The sequence below is a fragment of the Rhinatrema bivittatum genome, chromosome 3, assembly GCF_901001135.1.
Source record: "Rhinatrema bivittatum chromosome 3, aRhiBiv1.1, whole genome shotgun sequence".
In the NCBI taxonomy this organism is placed as follows: domain Eukaryota; kingdom Metazoa; phylum Chordata; class Amphibia; order Gymnophiona; family Rhinatrematidae; genus Rhinatrema; species Rhinatrema bivittatum.
The window spans coordinates 493,545,114-493,568,421 of NC_042617.1; the positions used below are offsets into that span (position 1 = coordinate 493,545,114).

General features: G+C 41.4%; 1 protein-coding gene across 1 annotated transcript in view; it reads right to left on the bottom strand.

Annotated features, from left to right (window-relative positions):
• The window catches only part of RHAG (Rh associated glycoprotein), a 96,449-nt gene that overhangs the window by 29,883 nt on the left and 43,258 nt on the right, over positions 1-23,308 (bottom strand). Inside the window, exons 4-6 of the mRNA XM_029596107.1 lie at positions 12,766-12,913; positions 11,910-12,076; positions 5,705-5,842 (exon numbers count right to left, since the gene is read on the bottom strand). Coding sequence (XP_029451967.1) covers positions 5,705-5,842; positions 11,910-12,076; positions 12,766-12,913 — 453 coding nt within the window. The remainder of the gene's footprint in view (positions 1-5,704; positions 5,843-11,909; positions 12,077-12,765; positions 12,914-23,308) is intronic.

The window sequence follows — 23,308 nt, forward strand, 5'->3', positions numbered from 1 at the left end:
TCCAAAGGGAGACCCAAGTAACATCCCCAAGCTACAAGCTGTTCACTGTAACAGATGTCGATAGAATATACAATTACAGAGACATTAACATCCTGGTGACAAAACAGAAGGGCGACACAAGAGGTACATATTTAACTAAAGATTAATTGATGCTGAATAAAACCAGCATGGTCAGCTGTATGAAAAAAAATGAACCTCAGTATAGGATTGATTGAGTATATCAAGTTTACCAAGAAAATGTGGCAAGCTACATTTCATCTGAAATATGAAGATGGGCAAAATGCCATTCTTAACATCAAGATCCAGCAACAAATATTTGAGGGAGATTTCCACTCTTGATTTGTTTAGTACAGATTCCACTGAATACTCTTATTCTCTTTGGGCTATGGAATTTAGCTTTAATCCTAGAAACACAGATGATCCCCAGATAATATCACATCTATTATTTGTAGATGTATTTGTTTTTGTTAGATGTTTGATGTATTTGTAGATGTCCTGAAGCTTGACAGCTCCTGTGATCATCACATAGCAGAACAACTCTGAGTAATGAAGAGCTTTTCAGAACATAAGAAAATAAGAAAATAAGAATATGCCATACTGGGTCAGACCAAGGGTCCATCAAGCCCAGCATCCTGTTTCCAACAGTGGCCAATCCAGGCGATAAGAACCTGGCAAGTACCCAAAAACTAAGTCTATTCCATGTTACAGTTGCTAGTAATAGCGGTGGTTATAATCTAAGTCAACTTAATTAATAGCAGGTATAGATAGATGGTATCAGGATGACTCTTGACCTGGACAAATGTGTTACGGTAACTTTTATTAAAGGAAAACAAAAGAAAACTGAAAACATCTCTCTGACTGAAGATAGTAACACAAAAGAATTTGACAGAAATATCTAGGAGTGGAGGAAGGTAGAACAATCCAGTGTAAATTAGTGAGAGACAAAAATCAACAAAGAATAGTACAAGAGAATGAAACCGATATTGAAAAGTTCTGGAACTGCAGGGGATAAAATAAACGTTATCAATCAACTTGCAATCCCTGCACTCTCCCATAGCTTTGGAGTTGTAGATTGGCTTCACACAGATCTTAGATATAAGAAAAATAATTCTCCTCCATGCCCTACAGTTAATTTATAAGCAAAAGTGTTTGCTGAGATTGTATATACCAAACACTGAAGGAGTTATGGGTTTTATAAAAATAGAGTATGGGGTTTTTATTCCAAAGGATTTGTCTGGAATTAATCAGATAACACTGGAGTTTAAATTTCTCTCCCCCCCCCCCCCCCCCCCCCCCAGCCTGGGCTGGCTTTGTTTCAGCTATGTAAGTTACTACCTTGGTTAAATTTAGCCAAATAAATGGGCAGGGCAGGGGAGTTCTGGGGTCAATGTTTAAATTGTCATGGCCAACACTGAATATCAGCGCTAGCCAGGAAAGGTTATTCAGCTAAGATATTGAGATAAACCCAGCCTTACAGATCAGTTTGAGTAACTGCAAAAAAGCACACACACAAAGGGAACAAGTGGCTGAGCAGAGGCTGAGTGCCCTCATCCTATGGCACTAAGTTAAATTGTGAAGCTGCTGACTGAGTAAGGTCTACTCTCACCATGCAAAATTTAAAATTTGTAATGAACTAGTGGCCCCCTCATCAAAGAAGAAAAATAAGTGATGAAAAAAACAAATTCAGTGTGAAATACAAATTATTTCAACAAGCATTCATGAATCAAAATCTGACCCAGGTAAAAGATTAGAGATTGATGATTTCAGCACAGGACATAGGGCTACAGATAACATGGTTCACTGCCAGCACAGAAAAAAATGGCAAAACAAAAAAAATGCAGATTATGGAAAACAGAACTGGAATGGTAACACAGTTTGGTGCTGTGTATGATGTCCTGATGTCAGAAAGCCTGCATACAGAAAGGCATAAGAAGGTGGTACATCATCCATTGGTAATATCTCTATACCAGAAAAACACTGGGAGGTCTGTATTTAGTAAGCTGGAGAGTGTACAAGTTATGTGGCAAATGTTTACCACATAACTTGTCACAGATATTTAGTGGAACAAATATTCTGGTAAATTGAAATTAATGCCCTCTTTGCTAGCTGTGGTGCACTAGCAGTTGCATACTTCCAGAAAACATATCTATGTCTTTGTAGCTAGTTTATGGTTGATGACATATGCAGATACATGAACCTTTGTATAAAGATGAAATTCTTCTAAAGGGACAACATGTTATCCAGGAATTGTAACGAGGTTTCCTGCTGACTAGTTGCTTCCTGTTCCTGTCCTTGCTTGCTGACTCTCGTTGTCTCCTGGTTCCTGATCCCGGTTTGCCTAACGGACTTCTCGCCAGCCTGCCGCCTGCCTTGATCCCGGTTCGCCTAACGGACTTCTCGCAAGCCTGCCGCCTGCCTTGATCCCGGTTCGCCTAACGGACTTCTCGCCAGCCTGCCGCCTGCCTTGATCCCGGTTTGCCTAACGGACTTCTCGCCAGCCTGCCGCCACGCCTGATCCCGGGTTGCCTCGCGGCCTTCTCTGCTAACGCGCTGCCTGCTGTGGCTCTGGTCTGCTTCACGGCCTAGCCTCCTACCCACTGCCAGTTCAGACCCCGCCTTCTTCTGTGACCTGCCTGCCAGCCAGCCCTCTGCCTCTCCACCGGCAGCCATCTCTGAACTTTCTGACCTCTCTCCAGACCACCCTCGGACAAACCCTCTCTGGACTATCTTGAACTGCTCTAGTCCCCAGGCCCTGGGTCCCTATGTGCCCCTCCCGGGGGGATTCCAGGCTCTGGGTATCCTTGCCAAGCACTGACTCCGCCTCCCGGCCTGCTCTGTGTAGTACCTGCAGGCCGGCCCAAGGGTCCACTTCTTGCCTTACCACTGCCCAGTCATAACAGTTACTGTGGATCAATACAATGTTGACAATCTACAGTCCTTCCGGAACTCTACGTTCTTCACAGGGGTAATTTTTCGATGTGTCATCTGTGAATTGGCTAAGCTTTCTGGGACCAGAGATTGTGCGTTACTGTTGCTGCTCCCTAATTTTGGAAAGCACTTCTGCAAGATGTTTAAACAATCAAATGTCCTAAAAAATGTAAAATGCTTTTAAAAACTATTTCAGCAAGCTTTTGGCTGATTTTATTATTTTTAACATTTAGTTTTTATCTGATAGTTTTTATTTGCTTATGCATTGTTTTATGTTGGACTAGCCGTTAAGCCCGTAACAACGGGCTTCATTTAAAAAAAAAATGTCGGTCTATTTCCTTCCCACTTCCTCCTCCCTCCTCCCTCCTCCCTCCTCCATCCCCCCACCTCACTCTCTCCTCCCACCCTTCCTCTCACCTCCCCCCTCTATTCTCCCTCTCCTCCCCTCACCTCACTCTCTCCTCCCTCCCCCACCTCACTCTCTCCTCCCTCTCACCTCCCCCCACCTCACTCTCTCCTCCCTCTCACCTCCCCACTCTATTCTCCCTCTCCTCTCTCCACCTCACTCTATTCTCCCTCCCACCTCCCCCCTCTATTCTCCCTCCCCCTCCCCTCACTCTCTCCTCCCTCCCCCTCCCCTCAGCTCACTCTCCTCACTCTCTCCTCCTCCCTCCCCTTTCAGCTGATCACAACCGGCAGACAGGGGGGTGTCCCTCCCTCGCGCGCGCGTCGCCGCCGCTACTGCTTTTCCCTCCCTCCCTCCCTCGCGCGCGCGTCGCCGCCGCTACTGCTCCTCCCTCCCTCCCTCACGCGCGCGTCGCCGCCGCTACTACTCCTCCCTCCCTCCCTCACGCACGCGCGCCGCCGCCGCTCCTGCTCCTCCCGCTCGTCGCTCCTGCCGCCGCCGCCGCTCCTGCTCCTAAGGAGCAGGCGCCATTTTTTTTTTTTTGGGGGGGCACGCTCTGCTCTGGCCAACGTGCTCGCATGCGCAGTAGAGCTGCTCTCTACTGCGCATTTGCGGCACGTCGGTCCGGGCTCCCTTATAGGTATGATGAGATGATTGATTGATAGCCATGCTGTAGAATTTTATTGTGTATGTTTCTCTGTAAGCCACTATGGGCCATGGTAAGGTGGCTAACAAATGCAAATAAATAAATAAAATTCTTAAACCAGTGTTACCTTTCCATGAATTTAATATTGATTTTATTGCCACTGCAATTAAAAAAATCAATTAACATTTTCAGCAGGTTGCAAAGAAGTTTTTAAAGCCAAAGATTTTCAAATTATCATCCAATAATGTAGCTTTTCATGAAATTATATAAGTATACATATCTGTTCCCACAACTTTACCCAAAAATCCTGTAAGTTGCAACAAAAGAATAACATATGAGATAGAGTTCCGACTTCTTTGGCAGAAGACCAATAAATATTACCATTAGAATGAGACAGCTTCACAACTTTAACAGGAGTCCAGGCAGACAGCACATTTCGCCATAAAAAAAAAGAAATTGAGTGACAGAAGCAGATAGTGAGATCTTGGTAGTACAAATCTTTCCCCATGACTTCACATTTAATACATTTACAATATCCTTATCCCATAATTTTTCTGTACCCAAGCATCTGGAATCAAGCCAAGGTCCTAAGATGCTTATAAAAATTAGAAATGTATTCAGAGGAAGACATTATAATTTCACAAGTACGCATCACATGCAAATCATCAGTCAAGATATCAACTTAGGAAATTGAATATAATGACAAAGCTGAAGCCATGAGAATAATTGAGTTCCAGGAAGACCAAAATCCCTTTGCAAATAAAAAAAAGATTTCAAATGATAAAGGGACCAGATTCCACAGTCCTCCTATATTTTTTCAAGAAATAGGTTTATGGCTTATATTAAATGTATAATTATGCCATATGGGCATACACTTTGCAGAAAACTAGTGGTCTTTCCAAATCTTTGAAAGATTTTGTTAAGCACTAAAAGCAGCATGAAACACATAAAAATGAATTTTTAAAGCCCTGTGAGCTGAGCACCAAAACTGGGAGAAACGTGCATAATTTGGGCTGGCATGCACTGGGCGGATTTTATAAACCACCCATAGACATGCATATTTACCGCTGTATGCACACGTAAAAAGATTCTAAAAAGGGGCAGGGTGGGGGTGTGTTAAAGGAAGGCCTAGAGATGTGCATGTAAATACTTACTCACACAGGCGCATGCCAGGGGACCTGTGCACATACTTGGAATCATGAATTTGTCAATACCTCCACCAGTTCACCTTGACATTCTAGCCTTTGATTCTGAACCCCTACCAGTTCACTCAGACCTACTACCCAAAAATTGCAGACAAAAGACAAGTCCAATTTCAAATGCATGAGTGAATTAGCAGGTATAAATTTTTACAGACGAGTTTGGTAATGTATACAAATATGCCTCTTACAAAACTGAAACTTGCATGTCTACTTCAGAATCTTTCACCAGAACCCCATTCCTCCTTTTTCTCTGTTAAAATTTCTACAAAATACTGCAAATATGCAATACTCTGAATATTTATTACATAGTATACATGAGCATACATGCTACTCATGCACGTATGTGTTCTGTTTATGCTTGTATCCCCTCATAACTTTTTGAAAATTAATCTGAAAGTATATATATATTGATAATATTCCAAGAGAGTGAATTCTTTATGGGGCACATGACATCTTAGTAGTTTTCACATGAAAAAGTTAATTTTCAATAGATACTTTGGGTTAACCTAGTTATGCACTTACTGTCAAAAACTTAAAGCCAATGGTAGAGATGATTCCAGCAATAAAACCAATTATCATGGCTCCAAAAGGGTTAATATCCATGTCAGCACAAGTACCTACAGCTACACCTCCTGCTAGAGTAGCATTCTGAATATGAACCTGCATTGAACAAAAAGAAAGCAATGATTGCATCATGTAAAGAAAATTTGCATGCTAAAATGACTAATCCTTGTTACTAGAGATGAGTGATCTAGTTCAGATTTATTCTGAAAAAGGGTCAGAAAACACGTTACAGGCAAAACCTTTTTATTGGACTAATTTAGTATGTCTATAACTAGCTTTTGAGATGCTCCTCATCTAGTCAGTGGGCTAATACAGCAACCACAATGCTTTTAGTCCTGGGGGAATTCTGCGCTACTGTAGAATGCAGAATTTGCACAGAATTTCCCCTTTGCAGAATTGCCAAATTCCTCACAGAAAATGGCAAAGAGGAGACCCCAGCATGCCATGAGTGGGGCATATCCCTCTCTTGGCAAAGATGAAGGTCCAGGTGTGCAGTGAGCAGAGCACGTCCCACTCGCGGCATGCCAGGGCCTTCATCTTTGCTGCGAGTGGGACGCGCTCTGCTCACGGTGAAGATGAAGGCCCCAGCATGCCGCAAGCAGAGCGCGTCCCACTCCTGGCAAAGATGAAGGCTCTGGCATGCCACGATCTGGATGCACTCTGCTCATGGTGAAGATGAAGACCCCAATGAGAGTGAGTGTATGTAGAGAGGTATGTGTGATTGTGTGTGAGAAAGAGAGCAGGAGGGGTATGAGAGAGCATGGGGGTGAGAGAGCAGGGGGGTGAGAGAGAGTATGAGGTGAGAGAGCATGGGGGGGGTGAGAGAGAGCATAGGGGGTGCTTGAGTGTGGGTGCAAGAGAGAGATTGTGAAGGAGTATGTATATGTGTGAGAGATTGGGAGCTGGTGTGTATGAAAAAGGGATTGTGTGTATGTGAGGGTGCTTTTTTGTTTTTAAGAGTGCGAGCCTGTGTGAAGGGATTGTGTATGTGAGAGAGAGAGCTGTGTGAAAGTGTGCGTGAGAGAGAGACATAGGTAGCCTGTATGAGGGTGTATGCCTGAGAGTGAAAGGGAGCCTGTGTGGGTGTGCATGCAAGACAGAGAAGGACCCTATATGAAGGATGAATGTGTGATAGAGAGAGAGGGACACTATATGTGGGGATGTGTGTATAGAAGAGAGAGAGACCCTGTATGAGGGGATGTGTGTGTGCGAGAGAGTGAGGGAGCCTGTATGAGGGTGTATGTGTGTGAGAAAGTAAGGGAGCCTGTATGAGGGAGTGTGTATGTGCTCTAGAGAGAGGGAGTCTGTGATAGAGAGAGAGGGAGGGACAGACGTATCCTGTGTAGGGGCAGTACTGAGAGAGGGATCAAACTCTGAGAGTGGAGAGATATTGACAGCTGGAGGAGTTGGGGCCTGAGAGAGAACAAAGTGGCCAGGGGAGTAGGGAAAGCGAGTGAAAGGGACACTCTTACAGTAAATTTCTAGGAAAATTCTGCTCAAAATATTTAAAATTCTGCATCTTTAAGTAACAAATTTTCTATATTAATTTAAAATGTAATTACTTAAAGACTCATCAAAGAAAGGAGTGACATACCATAATTAATAATCAACAAACATCAATGCTGAATTGCCAATGACCATCATATCTGGGCAAAATGTGTCAAGTAAATACACATAGTTCAGTGTGCTATGCACATCCGATTGGTGCCACAATGTTTAATCATCGGTCATTTTTAAATTTTTTAAGTGATGCAATAGCAAGGTTCATGTGCAAAATATTAATGTCTTTTACCACATAATAGAAATTGTCCACAATTTTCATCCACGATGTTAATGATGTTAATAATTAATGATATTTCAACTTAACTTATGAAGAATTATAAGCCCAAAAATTGATTGCCAAACGCCCGACACAGTCCGTGTTTCAGAAAGCGGGATTCCTTCTTCATGAGGCTACTTGATGGTCCGGTGATCTTCCAGCTTAATAATTTAAACTTTTGGAACTTGAGCGCACACTGAACTATGTGTATTTACTTGACACATTTTGCCCAGATATGATGGTCATTGGCAATTCAGCATTGATATTTGTTGATTATTAATTATGGTATGTCAGTTCTTTCTTTGATGATTATAATTCTACTGCAACCATAGTGGAAATTTTGACAAAGTGTGACACTATTCTTTTGGTGATATTACTTAAAGACTGTCAGGTATATTGTGTTATTTTGACCAATATAAAGTATGCAGAATTTTAAGTTTCTGTGTGCAGATTTTTAAGTTTCTTTGTGCAGAATTCCCCCAGGAGTATACGTTGCTCAGGATTTAATTAGAAATACCCTTAAAAGAGGAGGAGGAGGAGGATGTGGTTCAGAATTTCCAATTTAAAGCCCAGGTCTTCCAGATGGCAGCACATAGCACTACCACAGAGTCACCTGCCCTGCCAAGTCTTTTTAAATATTTTAAAAAATGGATCCATCCTAAGGTTTTTGAGATTGCTTTGATATATGAAGACATTGAACTTTATTTATTTATTTTATTTATATTCGTTTTAGGATCATCATTCAGGAAAAGACTGTACTTTACCTTCATAGTATTCAACAACTGCATTTCCCTCAAATTTACTTGTTGATTTTCAGTTCAGTCCGACCCTGCAGATCCCAGTTCAATTTAAACAATTCTGAAAATTGTTTTCCACAAAGGCACTTCAAAAAATGTTCACAGCCCCCAGGGGCAAGAGAAGAGGGAGTCATGGGTATTGCTTAAGAGTGAGGCCTCATGGCTGGATGTGGGGCCCAGGATTTCAGTGTTCTAGAAGGTGCCCTGGTGCGTTGCCTCCAGCTGAAGGACTGTCACTGAAGAGACAAGGCTAGATATATGGTGGGGGGAAGGTGGAGGAATTATACAATAGAGGAAAATCCCCTGTTAGTTGTGAATGAAGGCTCAGGACATTAATATATTAGTACTGGATCTGACTGATCTGAAGCCCAAATAGAGTAGGAGAAAATGCCAGTTCAGAAAAAGAGATATCATCAGCTGCTCTGCTCCATCTCTATTAATATTGGCAGTTTGTACTGACACACTCACTCTATTTAGACTGATACACTTTCAGTACTGAACAGCAATAAATTAATTGCAAAGGTATGCTCACCTCATTCTTCATCAGATATACTCAGCCACCATTGAACTACACTATAAGTAAGTTGTGTCAACAAGTACATTTTGCCCTCCCAAGTGAAGGTCTGCAAGTGGGATTGTATCCATTCAATTACTTCTATCAGATTACAATGTTCTTTTATTGTCTCTCATAAAAACACAACTCCTGGTTGATTTGGTAATCAATGGATTCTATTTACAATGCCACCATCCGGTATCATCCATTCTTATTTCTGAAACTGCCATACTGACATCAGCTCTTTCATTCTTTCAGACTATAGGGATCTCTCTTCCTCCCTCTCTCTCTCTCTCCCATCCTTTCTGTAACACATTAACTGGATCTCTCATTAGGATCATTTTCTAATACAACCTGTATAGTGATTCCTAACAGAATCTCTGTTATCACTTCATTTTCTACTCTAGGGAGAGCTCTATTTCCTCAACAGGTATTCACTTTGTTCAGAGTTGTTCCAGAGAAGACTCTCACTTTCCAACCAGCTCCTCAGAAAAACAAACTTTCCTTCAAAAAACATCAGTAGGTCTCCCACTCAGTTATCAGTAAAACTGAGATCTAGATTGGATTATACAAATTCTGACTTCAGGATCTGGACCAAATTAGATAGAGGGCCACAAACCATTTACTATTTTTTTCCACATTTTTAAATATTTTCTCACTCAGTGGTTAAATATAGTCCTTAATCAATGATTATTTTTTAAATTATATCATAAAGGCTTAATAAAGTTAGCTGTATTAGATTATGATTATTCTCAGATCTCCCTGCTATATATATTTGCTTTATTTCTCCTTCTTTATTATATTCATTTGATAGTTGCTTGGCCAAACTAAATGTCGATTTCTGTGAATGACCTGAGCACTGTGATAACCTCTAAGAAGCATGCTACCATACAAGGACATTATTGATTATTTCTGCACTCATTTCTAGTAAGTGATCAATTTCAAAATTCAGAAGCAAATACAGTATGGGCCGGATTTTGAAAAGGATATGCGTGCCGGGCCTATTTTTAAAAGGCCTGGCGGTGCGCATAAAGCCCCTGGAAGCGTGTAAGTCCCGGGGCTTTACAAAAGGGGTGGTACAGGGCTGGTCAGGGGCAGGGCTGGGAGGTCCGGGGGCAGGGCCAGAGGCCTCCAACAGAGCAGTCTGCTGCCGCGCTGCCTTCCCCATTCCCTCCCACCTAACCTGACCTTCCCACCCCTTCCCCTAAACTTCCCCTCCCCCAGGCCTACTCTAACCTCCACCAAAACTTTTATCTTACCTTTTGCGCCTGTCTCTGGGTAGGCGCAAGCTGTGCACGCTGGCAGCATGCTGGCACGCAATCCTCTGACACAGTCGGACCACCCCGCCCCTTCCCTGCTCTTTTTTGCAAGCCCCGGGACTTACACATGGCTTTACATGCACCGCCGGGCCTTTTTAAAATTGGCCCAGTGCGCGTAATACAGGTTACGTGCGTAAATCCTCCGGATTTATGCGAGTAACCTTTTGAAAATCCAGCCCATACTGTATTTGATTCTGAACATAAGAACATGCCATACTGGGTCAGACCAAGGGTCCATCAAGCCCAGCATCCTGTTTCCAACAGTGGCCAATCCAGGCTATAAGAACCTGGCAAGTACCCAAAAACTAAGTCTATTCCATGTTACCGTTGCTAGTAATTGCGTAGGTTATTATCTAAGTCAACTTAATTAATAGCAGGTAATGGACTTCTCGTCCAAGAACTTATCCAATCCTTTTTTAAACACAGCTATACTAACTGCAGTAACCACATCCTCTGGCAACAAATTCCAGAGTTTAATTGTGCGTTGAGTGAAAAAGAACTTTCTCCGATTAGTTTTAAATGTGCCACATGCTAACTTCATGGAGTGCCCCCTACTCTTTCTATTATCCGAAAGCGTAAAAAAACGATTCACATCTACCCTTTCTAGACCTCTCATGATTTTAAACACCTCTATCATATCCCCCCTCAGCCTCTCTTCTCCAAGCTGAAAAGTCCTAACCTTAGTCTTTCCTCATAGGGGAGCTGTTCCATTCCCTTTATCATTTTGGTAGCCCTTCTCTGTACCTTCTCCATCACAATTATATCTTTTTTGAGATGTGGCGACCAGAATTGTACACAATATTCAAGGTGCGGTCTCACCATGGAGCGATACAGAATTTTGAGATTGATCACTTACTAGAAATGAGTGCAGAAATAATCAATAATATCTTTGTATGGTAGCATGCTTCTTAGAGGTTGTCACAGTGCTCAGGTCATTCACTGAAATCGACATTTAGTTTGGCCAAGCAACTATCAAATGAATATAATAAAGAAGGAGAGATAAAGCAAATATATATAGCAGGGAGATCTGAGAATAATCAAAATCTAATACAGCTAACTTTATTAATCCTTTATGATATAATTTAAAAAATAATCATTGATTAAGGACTATATTTAACCACTGAGTGAGAAAAGATGTAAAAATGTGGAAAAAATAGCAAATGGTTTGTGGCCCTCAATCCAGTTTGGTCCAGATCCTGAAGTCAGAATTTGTATAATCCAATCCAGATCTCAGTTTTACTGATAACTAAGTGGGAGACCTACTGACATTTTTTGGAGGAAAGTTTGTTTTTCTGAGGAGCTGGTTCTTGGTGGTTGGAAAGTGAGAGTCTTCTCGGGAACATCACTGAACAGAAAGAATGCCTGTTGAGGAAATGAGTAATAGAGCTCTCCCTAGAGTAGAAAATAAAGCGATAACAGAGATCCTGTTAGGAATCACTATACAGGTTTTATTAGAAAATGATCCTTTCTAAAATAGGCCCGGCACGCGTAGAGCCGGTTACGCGTGCAAATCCTCTGGATTTACGCATGTAACTCTTTTAAAATCCAGCCCTAACAATTTATTTTTGGTGAATTAATGTATGAAATGCAGCTCAGTTAATTACTCAAACATTTGCTTGTGAAACTAGATTCCTCTATGTTCTTGGTAGTATCTGAGTTTTAACGTATTGCTTACCATATCCAGTTTGCCTTTGTGTTCGACAAGGCTTGAGAATGCGTAAGCAGTAAGTACACAAGCGGCCAGAGAGAAGTAAGTGTTGACAATAGCTCTCTGCTGATATACTCCAGGATCAGCAATAGCAGAATTAAAACTTGGCCAAAACATCCACAGGAATAACGTGCCTAGTTATTAAAAAAATCCACTTTTGAGTAAAGAATTCTCAATTTGTCATGAATTAGCATTTCTAATATTTGCATTAATCAAAGAAAAATAATATTACATGGATGAAACAGCAAGTCTTGATTGACTTGTTCCTGTTCTACTGTACACACTGTAAAATATATTCATATTTTCTTTATATATCCCACCTTTTTTATTTTCTTTTTAGTATTTCTTTCTTGTCCATTAATGACATAATAAGGAAAAGTTTAAGCAACAGATCACAAAAATGACTAATAGATGAGCTCTATTACATAGATTATCCATTAGAGGGCAGCTTAGTTATTGAAGAAATGGTATTTTCCCATTTCAGTAAGTGACATGAGAATGTTTACACCCTAATACTACATTGGTTTACTATACTGACACATTGCTGTTTACAGTAACATTATGGCTTATCATGAAATACTTTACAGCAATTTTTAAATTAACTGTACCTTAATTTTAATTATTAAAATGCAGTACATATTCTACTTTTTAATGAAGTTTTTCAGATGTTTAAAAATGAGCTTTAGTTAGCTACAATAAGATTTTATAAGTATACAGAATGTACTGCTACATTTTGTTGAGTGCAATAAAGAACAGTAAAAAAAAGTAATCTGCTAAATCTGAATATGATAAAAATGAGGACCACACTTAATCTTTGACTTACCAATCATAGCAAATAAGTCTGAGTGATACACAGAACCTTCATTCTCATGGCCATTTTTCAGGGCTGGGCGATACAAGACTCGAGATGCAGCCAAACCAAAGTAGGCCCCAAAAGCATGAATTATCATTGATGCGCCTACATCAGTGGCCTGAAATGATGAGACATATGCAAAACATGAACAATATTTTCTATTTTTATACATACAGGACCCTATTTTCAAGATAGTATTACTACAGTCATTGTATAGGAAATAAGTCCAATGGGATATATATTCAGTACTGGGTAGTGTGTGGTTTGTTGGGGCAGACAGATACTGAAGAGGATCACAGTGAATTAGTGAAGAGTTACATAGTCAGTGCTCAGTACAGTGTAGTACATGACAGTAGTTCACTATTTTGGATATTAAACAAATGTTTAATAGGGGATACAGTTTATTAAAATAACTTTCTTCTCTTCACAAATGTGTGCCTTAATAAAGCACTATAGCTGAAAAATTTAAGGTTTGGGCATCTAAGAATTTTAGTCTGCAGCATACCATGGAAAATTGAGAGCCTTACTAGTATGCGAGTGTGAGAGAATACTGGTAGCACTTTTGAGTGTTCCATTCTGCAAGAGTAGATACCTTTTGACCTTATAAACACGTAAAAATTTTCAGCTGGATACATGGATTATTGGTTTTTAATTTTCAAAAGAAATTGACAATTTACTTCCATAAATAAGTTCAAATCTTGGTTTGTGTAAAAAATGTGAATATTATGATCCAAGTGAAATCCACAATTTGTTGAATATTTCTGCAGAACAAATTCATGAATATGATTTATGAAATGGTAAAATAAAAAGGTAAATCTTCAGATCCAGAGGAATAGAAACTTAGATATAAATATATATACAAAGAGGGGTAGATTTTAAAAGAAGTGTGCATGGCCTTCATGTGTGCATGCTACCCGGCGCGCGCACATGTACGCCCGGTTTTATAACATGCGCATGCAGACGCACACATGTTATAAAATCAGGGGTCGACGCACACAAGGGGGTGCACAATTATGCACCTTGTGCATGCTGAGCCGCGCTGTCTTCCCCGTTCCCTCCCCCCTAACCTGACCTTCCCACCCCTTCCTCTAACCTTTCCCCCCCAGCCCTACTCTAACTCCCTCAAAATTTTTTTTATTTACCTGGAGCCTGGAGCCTCTGACCCCGCCTGGAGCCTGACCACCCCGCCCCCTTCCCGCCGCCCCTTTAGTACAGCTCCGAGACTTACACGCGTCATGGGACTTTATGCACATCGCGGGCCTTTTGAAAATAGACCCGGCACACGTAAGGCCAGGTACGCACGTAGCCCTTTTAAAATCTGGCCCAGAGAGCAAGCAAGAGAGTGAGACTGCCTAAAATTGATTGAACAAAATCTGTCTAAATAAGTAAGGGGCTCAATGGTTTCTAAAAAGTGCCCTCCCATTTAGAAGTAAACTTTAAGCCCCACTCACGTGCGCACATGTGCACACATTTGCCAGCGCGCACATATGGGTGCACCAGTTTTATAACATGTGCGTGTATATGCACAATTTATAAAGTTGGCTACCCGCGTGTACATGCATGCACAATTTTATATTGACGCATGCATGTGCTCATGAATGCCATCTTGAGAACTTAAGTGGGGGGAATTTTAGCAGTGCAGCGACACAATAGGCCTTTATCCCAGTTCGCTTCCAGTTTGCCCTAGTAAAGGAGAGGACATCCTAAACCCCCTAGCTAACTTACCTCTCTTTTACCCTATTAACCCCAAGGCTTAAAACCTCACTGATTAGCCTATTTTTTTGTTAAACTACTTACATGCTGTCTATAGCAGAAGTAAAATTATGCAATAGGGGACCCCGGCATGTGCTTGTGTGCTAAATTACTTAACAGCTGACTTCATGGTGGAGTCCTTGTCTACCCATGTCCTGCTACATCCTGTCCAGACCACGCCCATGTCCCAATTTTCTGAAAAAAAATTGTATGTGCATATTACCTGAGAATGTGCTTTTTAGGTAGCTGGAACTGCACGTTGGAATACTCTTCCATTTGATGTAAGACAGATTCGCTTAAGGATTTTAAGAAACTAATAAAAACATATTTATTTAAATTATGTTACTTTTCATAGTTTATTGTATGTTTTAGTTTCATTTACTCTCATGCTATGATGATTTTAATTTGCAATATTAGCTTTTATTTATTTATTTATTTTATTTATTTAGCGAGTTTTATATACCGTTGTTTGGTTTTGCCATCATAACGGTTTACAAAGTTTCGATGTATAACAATTAAAAAATTCATACGCTTGTTAACATAGTTATCTTATTCGTTATAAACATAGTTTGGTTGTAAATTGTACATGTTAAATTACATGTTTTGGATTTGATCTGCATGTTTATATGGGCCGGTAGGGAGGGAAGTTGTAGCATAGATTCATAGGGTGTTTTGGTAGGCTTTGGTGAACATCCATGTTTTTAGTTCTTTTTTGAAGGTTTTTAGATTTTCTTGTGTTCTCAGTTCGGTTGGGAGGGAGTTCCATAGTTCGGGGCTTCTTAGGGATATGGCTTTCTTCTGAGTTGAGGTAAGTTTGTGACGAGCAGGTGGAATTTTTAATAGACCTTTCTTAGCTGAACGGAGATTTCGGTTTGGTGAGTGGAGTTTTGTGGATGCACTTAGCCAATTTGTTTGTTTTTCATATATTATTTTGTGTATTATGGATAGTATTTTATAGTCAATCCTGTATTTTATTGGGAGCCAGTGTAGTGAGATGAGAGTTGGAGTGATGTGATCGTATTTTTTCATTCCTGTGAGTATTCTGGCGGCTGTGTTTTGAAGGATTTAGACTGGTTGGATGGTGGTGAGAAGTAAGTTGAAAAGTAGGGAGTTGCAGTAATCTAGGTTAGAGAAGATGAGTAGTTGGAGGACTGTTCTGAAGTCGTTGAGGGAAAGGAAAGGTTTTAGGTGTCGTAGGGTTAGGAGTTTTTGATATCAGTCTTTGATTTTTGCGAAGATGTGGTTCTTGAAGGATAGTTCCTTGTCAATTATTACTCCTAAGTTGCGGGCATGGGTGACAGGGGAGATTGCTGACTTTTGATTCTGATTTATTCTGATTTAGAAACAAAGCATTATTTAAGTTTCTGGATATATGATGTAATATTTTTTATACAACACTTAGTGTTCATTTATTATCTTGCACAAAAAAAGTTTGAAATATCAAGCCGCAGTATCCAAAAGCACTCTAAGTTAAAACAATGACTGGTAAGTTCTATCCCTATCCGACTACTGCAGCAACAAAGTCAGAACCCACTTTTAAGTATTTCACTTTTTTTATTTGAAGTTTATTTTAGTTATTTTATATTTTTATTATCACTGTCTTTTATTCTGTTATTTTATTCTGTAAGTTCATCGCTCAGGCCTTCATTGTGTTGAGTGATCAAGAAATTCAATAAATGTAAATGTAAATGGATACTGAGAGATATGCGTGTGGCTGCGGCCCTTTTAAAATCTGTGCGGTGCACATGGGTCCAAGTCACGCACATATCCCCTGGATTGCTGCACGCAAGTCTTTGAAAATCAACCATTTATGTATTTATAAATTGGAACACAGCCAATTGGTTTTTCAGGATATGCACAATAAATATGCACGAGATATATCTGCATACATTGGAGGCAGTGCATGCAAATCTATCTCATGTTTACTCATTGGGAGTTCGATTTTAAAAGCATTACTCACGCAAAAATGCCCATATATGTACATATATGCGCCACATGTGCACACTCCAAACAAACCTTGCCTTCACCACCCAGACCCTCGATATCCATTTATTGTCGAGGTTGATGCCTCCGATGTCGGAGTAGGAGCCATGCTCAGCCAGAACAGCGATATTCAGACACTGCACCCTTGCTTTTTTTTCTCCCGGCGTTTTACTCCAGCCAAGAGGAATTATGGTATAGGAGATAAAGAGCTGTTGTCTATTAAGCTAGCATTTGAAGAGTGGTGCCCGTGGCTTGAAGGGGCACAAAATCAGAAAACTGTATACACAGACCACAAAAATTTTGAATATCTGCGTCATGTGCAGCGACTGAATCATTGACAAACCTGATGGTCTTTGTTTTTTAACCGGTTTGACTTCCTGCTCAAGTACCGTCCTACTGACAAGAATATCCGTGCAGATGCCCTCTCGCGCTCTTTCACTCCAGAGGATGTTCCTGATGAACCTTGCCATATCATCAGCCCTGAGAAGGTGATGCTGGCTGCTACTCATTCTGTTCCAGCCGGGAAGATGGTGGTGCCCCAGAGCCTGAGGAAGAAACTTCTGAAATGGGCTCACAATTCCCACTTAGCAGGTGACCCTGGGCAATTCGTATGCTTTCCACATTACAGTGGTATTATTGGTGGACTTCAATGAAGGAGGACGTGCGCACGTACGTGGAATCTTGTGCCACTTGTGCAAGACAGAAGCCTCTGGCCGGCCGCCCTCGGGGTCTCTTCTAGCTCTTACCAGTTCCAGAGAAATCTTGCATGCACATCACGATGGATTTTGTCATTGACCTGTCCATTTCAAGCGGAAACAATACCATATGGGTCACAGTTGATTGCTTCTCAAAAAAGGCACATTTCATGGCCTTACCAGGATTGCCATCTGCCACAGAATTAGCCAAGCTGTTTATACAACACATATTCCGCCTGCACGGATAGAGGTGTACAGTTCATGGCTATATTCTGGAGAGTCCTGTGTAAGAAATTCAATATTTCTCTAGACCTAACGTCATTATACCATCCTCAGTCTAATGGACAAACCAAGAGAACAAATCACACACTTAAGCAGTTCCTTCGCTCATACGTCAACTCCCAACAAAGCAACTGGGCAGAATTACTTCCCTGGGCAGAGTTTGCCTTGAATTCACATCTCTCAGCTGCTACTGGATCTACACCTTTCCAAATTGTGTATGGTCATCAGCCATTACCTCCTTTGCCAATACCTCTGTCTGTTTCATCACCTGCAGCCCAAGCTTTGGCTGAAGAACTCCATCGATTCTGGAACCAGACCAAAGGCCTCCTTCAAAGAGTGGGTCAATGAGCCAAGAAATGTTACGACGCTCATCACAGAGCAGCACCTCAATTTCAACCTGGAGACAAAGCATGGCTCAGCACCTCCACCTCAAGCTGCCATCTATTTGATTTGATCCACGCTATATTGGGCCTTTCTCCATATTACGCCATCTGGGACCAGTAACTTACAGCCTGCAGTTACCCTCTTCCATGAAGATACACAATGCATTCCACATATCTCTCTTGAAGCTGCTCATTCTCTCCGAGTTTTCCACCAAGACTCTGTATCCTCAACCTCTTGATGCTGAGGAGGACATCACATACCAAGTGGAGGATATTCTTGATATTTGTAAACATGGGAAGCATTGGGAGTACCTCATATCCTGGGAAGGATATGGGCCAGAAGAAAATACCTGGGAGCCTGCAAAAAATATCCTCGACAAAGACTTAATTCATCAGTTTCATCTAACTCATCCTAGGAAGGTGAAAGCCCCTGGGAGGGGCCCTAAGAAGGGGGGTACTGTTGCTCCCATTGGTCGCAGATGGCTGCAACCTCTGTTGCTCACCTCCTTTTTCCCTGCATCAGTAATTCTCGGACAATTGGCGACCTTTGCCTCTGCATGCCGCTCTCCTCAGCATTCCTGGGATGGCATAGGCAAGCCCGTCCACCATCTTGAATTGGGGATTACCTAGGGCGCAAGCCAGGCCCCATCTTATACACGTCATGGCGGGAATCTCGGAGGCATCCCCTCCGCATGACGTCATCTGTCTGCATGTATTTGAGCCAGCCGGTCTGAGCTACCTACGAGTTAGCAAGGACTTCCTTCCTGCTGAATTCCACTCCTTCGGAGACACTTTGTTTCGCTATGCTGAACTTGTTCCTGTTCCAGTGTCTTGAATGCTTTAGGTACCTGCTCCTCGGGGGGCCTTGTTGCGTTCTGGCTATCCGCTCCTCGGAGGGCCTTCCTGCCTGGAGTTTCTTCATCCACTCTGGGCTTTGTCTGGCTCAGCCTTGTGACTTCTCTTCCTTCAGCTGACGGAACCTCCGGTGTACCCCGTGCCTTGGGCCACTACCGTGTTTGTCTCAGCAATCTTCCTGGAACACTTCAGAGTAAGTACCATCAGCTATTCAGCTTTACTGACATCCTGCTCTACTCTCAACATTCTCTTGTGATTCTCGGCATACCCCATGCTGCAGGCCACTACTGGATCAATACAGAGAAGTTCCATCAAAGGAGGAATCCCCTGGCATACCCCGCTCTGTGGACCACTACCGGGGATATCATCATTGAACTACCCATTCCTCTGGACTGGGTCTCTCTCTTCCCACTTGGTGGGTTTTTCTACATTCCAGTACAATAAATTCTCTTTGCTGTTGTAGCCGTCTCAGCTGAGGCCACGCCTATCGTGGTGAGTCCCCACAGGGCTCCTCTCACCCCGATCCAGGGTCTACAAAACATACCAGTTTATAGCAATGAGGCAGTAAACAACAAACACACATAATCATGAGATACGTTTTACAAACTCATTTTTTTGCAATTATGCAGCCATGGCAATTATTAGAGAATTTCTTCAAATATATATGTATGTATATCTATAGATAAAGATATATGGATATAGATACATATATAGTTATAGTTACAGCTATAGTTATAGGAAAAGTCATTTCTAAAAGTACTGAACGTGAAAGGCTTAGTGAAGCAGAAAAGGAATTAGTGGGAACAATTTAATAGCTCATTATACCTGTTTACATATTTGGCATATACTGCTGCACTAAGCTGCCATGAAGTGATTTAGCACAGGCTTTCACCTATGTTGAATTATGAGGGCATAGCATCAGTGGCAAATTTCTTAAAAAAAGGTACCAGGTAAGGATCAGCATTGACCTACACCTTTTACTCTAGCCACAAAAGGAAGCGATTTGCCACAGTTCAAAAAGGTTCCAGGTTAGCAAAGGTTTCAGGTGGAAATCTGGCATGACCTGGCATTTCTGAGTACATTGACTACTTAATGCTCTGTTGCCTGCCGTAAAACAAACAAAAATTTTAATCTAGACATACAGTAGTTTGTTTAAAGGTTGGAGTTATACTCCACATTGCATTGCCCTTTTTTTCCCATTTCTTTTCCTTCTGGCTTATTTCTTGCCTCATCCTATAACTATAACCTCTCATCCTACCCCAAGTTGCCTTTTTTCCTGTTGCCTGCCTCTGCACCCCTGGTCTTTTCTCCACTACCTCCCTTGCCTCTCCTGTCCTTCCATTTCTGGGATCTCCTTCCTTTTCCCCATCTTTTTTTTCCTTCCCTTCAGAATATTATCCCTCCTTTCTCTCCTTCACTCTGGTCTCTGATCCCTCTTTCTCCTCTGGAATCTCATCCTTTCCCTTGCCTTCTGATTTCTTCATCCATCCTTCCCTTCTGCCTTTCCATGACAGACCTACCTCTGTCACTCCAAACCAACGCTGGCTGCTAATTTCTCTTTGTTGACCCTCCCTACTCTGCCAGCTCATGCTGGTACCTTCTCTGCAACAGGAGCCAGTGCTGCTATTACTACCACCATTGTTGACTGACATACGGTTTTTGACCCCTGTTAGACAAGCAGTATTAGTAGTACCTCAGTTTTCACTAAATCAGAGGTACCACTGGCAGCACCAGGGTCAAAAAAGCAGTCAAATGCAATAATTATTTTAGTAATGTGTCAGGACAGACTGACCATTTTGTTCAATATGACAGTGCTGGAGGCCCCACAGCGCTCTCCCCTAGCCTCAGATAGGTGGTTAGGGGCCAATAACTCTTATTGCTCATATTGCTTGAGGTCCCAGATCACTGTCAGTCCACCCCTGCATGGTAGCTGTCACAGAAAGAATACAGCTAGCAGACAGTTTTTGGGGATAAGGTGGTAGGACAGAGAGATGGTAGTGGCCGGTGATACCTGGTGGCGAGTCCTAAATATGTTAGGTTTGGAGATGATAGTCACAGTAGTAATGGGGATGGAAACCAATAAGGAGAGAAGCAGTAGGAGTGATGACTAGAAATGGATGAGGGAATATTTCAGATTATTTGCTGAGGGAGAAAATTCTACAACAATTGCCATGGCTGTAGAATTGCAGAGAAACAGGGTCTTTAAATAAATATTGCAAACTAAACTTTCTCCAACTTTATGTAACCACCTTTTCTGGTTTAGGGGCCAGGAGGATGGGGCCAAACATTATATTCTCCCATTCCAACACAATCCTAAGCCTCTTTTTCAAATGGAGGGAGGAATAAATCCTTCAAGTCCCAAGATGGCAAGATTGACTCTTATATCAGTGCCCTGGAAAAGTATTAAGTCTCTTTCACCTTCAGGGGATGGAAGTGCAAACAAAATATACTAGAAGCTCATACTGAGTATCCAAAATGAAATCTTTACTGTCAGAGCTTAAATTGCTTGCATCTTGTCATGAAAGGATGAAATGTACAGTTCTCCAGTCTTATCTGTGCAAGTCTCTCTCAGTATTGGGCAGGGAAATTCTCACCTTCCAAGGCTTGGAAAAGTAAGATTTCCAGCTGGACAGGATACCCTTAGTTTGGGCAGAAAATACCTTCCAAAAATACTGATTGCTAAAAGGATTACAGCCTTTGCACAAACTTCCCACTTTACCTCTTCTCGCCATGGTCAAGATTTAGTTGTGGGTCTTCTAAGGTAATAAAAGTTCTTACTCATACTTCTCTTCTTCAGGTGACAAAGATTAGTCTTTCTTGGGAAAGGTCCAGATGGCAGGAAATGCAGCATCTTCTCTCAAGATGTTCCCTCTTCAGAGTAGGAAGGGTGACCACAAATTTCCTCCCTGTTAGGTAACTGAAGGCAAAACTTTACAAAAATAGGCAAATCCAGAATCCCCTTGGTGTCAGCTAGAGAGCAGTGGAATCTTCCCTACCTCCTGATCTAACTTGTTGAACATCCCAAAATCCTCCAGCTAGGGTTATTAGAGCTCTCTCAGGATAGATAGCTAAAAAAATATGTCTGAAATCCTATCAAAACTCCAGTAACCAGTACCAAAGGATACCTGTCCCATTTCAGGGGTATTGGTCTAAGCTGTGAAATCCAGTACCTAAGCAGGAGAACAAAACTCAAACTCTGGCAAAATATTCCTGCTCTCATGACTCCTAACTCAAAGTGACACACTGTGAAATGCTGCAGGCTGCTCTTATAAACAGCAGAGAGCTGGCCATTCCAGCAACCTCAGTGGAGGAGCTGTTCCAAATGGTGCACCCTCCCTCCACTATTGTCCTATCCTAACTCAAAGTGTTCAAGACTAGGGCCATATAGTAATGATCCCAAAGGGTCATCACAATTATGTGGGTTTATTATTATATTTACTACATCATATAGGGGTAGTCATGGGTAAGGATGAGATGAATTTTATAATCTGTTGTCTTGAATGGCACAAAGAAAATCTGTTAGAAGACCAAAGATAGCGAGAAAGGAAAATTATAGACTAGTAAATTTAGAAAATCCAGTTCTCTATGTTCTCAACCCAGTCCTCTGGGCATACCCAGCTAGTATGGTTTTTAGGGTATCCTCAATGAGCATGAGATAGATTTGTATGCACTGCCTTCAATGTATGCAGATATTTCTCATACAAATTTATGCTGTATATCCTGAAAAAACTATTGTCTGGGTATGACCAAGGACTGGGTTGAGAACCATAGCTCTATCACATAAGAAACAATAACAAATACATAAATGAAGGGGGCAATGTTCTGAATCCATTAAGCAACTGATTTACTTAGGTGGATAGATTTTGTTCAGTCAATTTTAGGCAAGGTCTCTGCTACAACTTAGATGATTAGGTGATGTTTGAGAATTTTCCTATTATTAACAAAGCTAGAAAGAATCTAGACAGCTAAGATGAGCACTCATTGGTGCCTGGGAAAACATTTGTGCCCAATCCCCTCAAATCAGTGCTGCCACCCTGCAACTACTAATCTATTAAAAACCCTCCAGTAGTCCTTTCCAAGAAGATCCCGGCCTTCGGGAAAGTTCCCCCCTCCACACCAACACACACACACACACACACACATACACACACACGTGCGCAAACACTCTAAAAAAACTGAACTCATGATTCCAGATTGGTCATTACTAGAAGGGGCACATAACCTTCCTTCTACAGTGCCAGCACCTACTGGCAATGGGTTGCGCTAAATGGTTCTGTCTAGCAGTACTGTGTGATGAAGCTAAACACAAATTTTAAATGTATGACCTCATACAATGCTCCTTTGGACTTTTTATACCACTGTCTTGAATTATGTCCAAATTGTGCATCAAGAAGTTTAATCATTGATCATAAGTAGTCAATTGTCAATTTATCCTTCTTAAGAATTTTTTCAAAAATGCAAATAAAATAATCGTCTTAGTAATTTGATAGTCATGTGTTATTTTTGTTAATTATCTAAATAATTCAGCTGCTAAGGAGTGCAGGAAATTATCTATCTGGAATA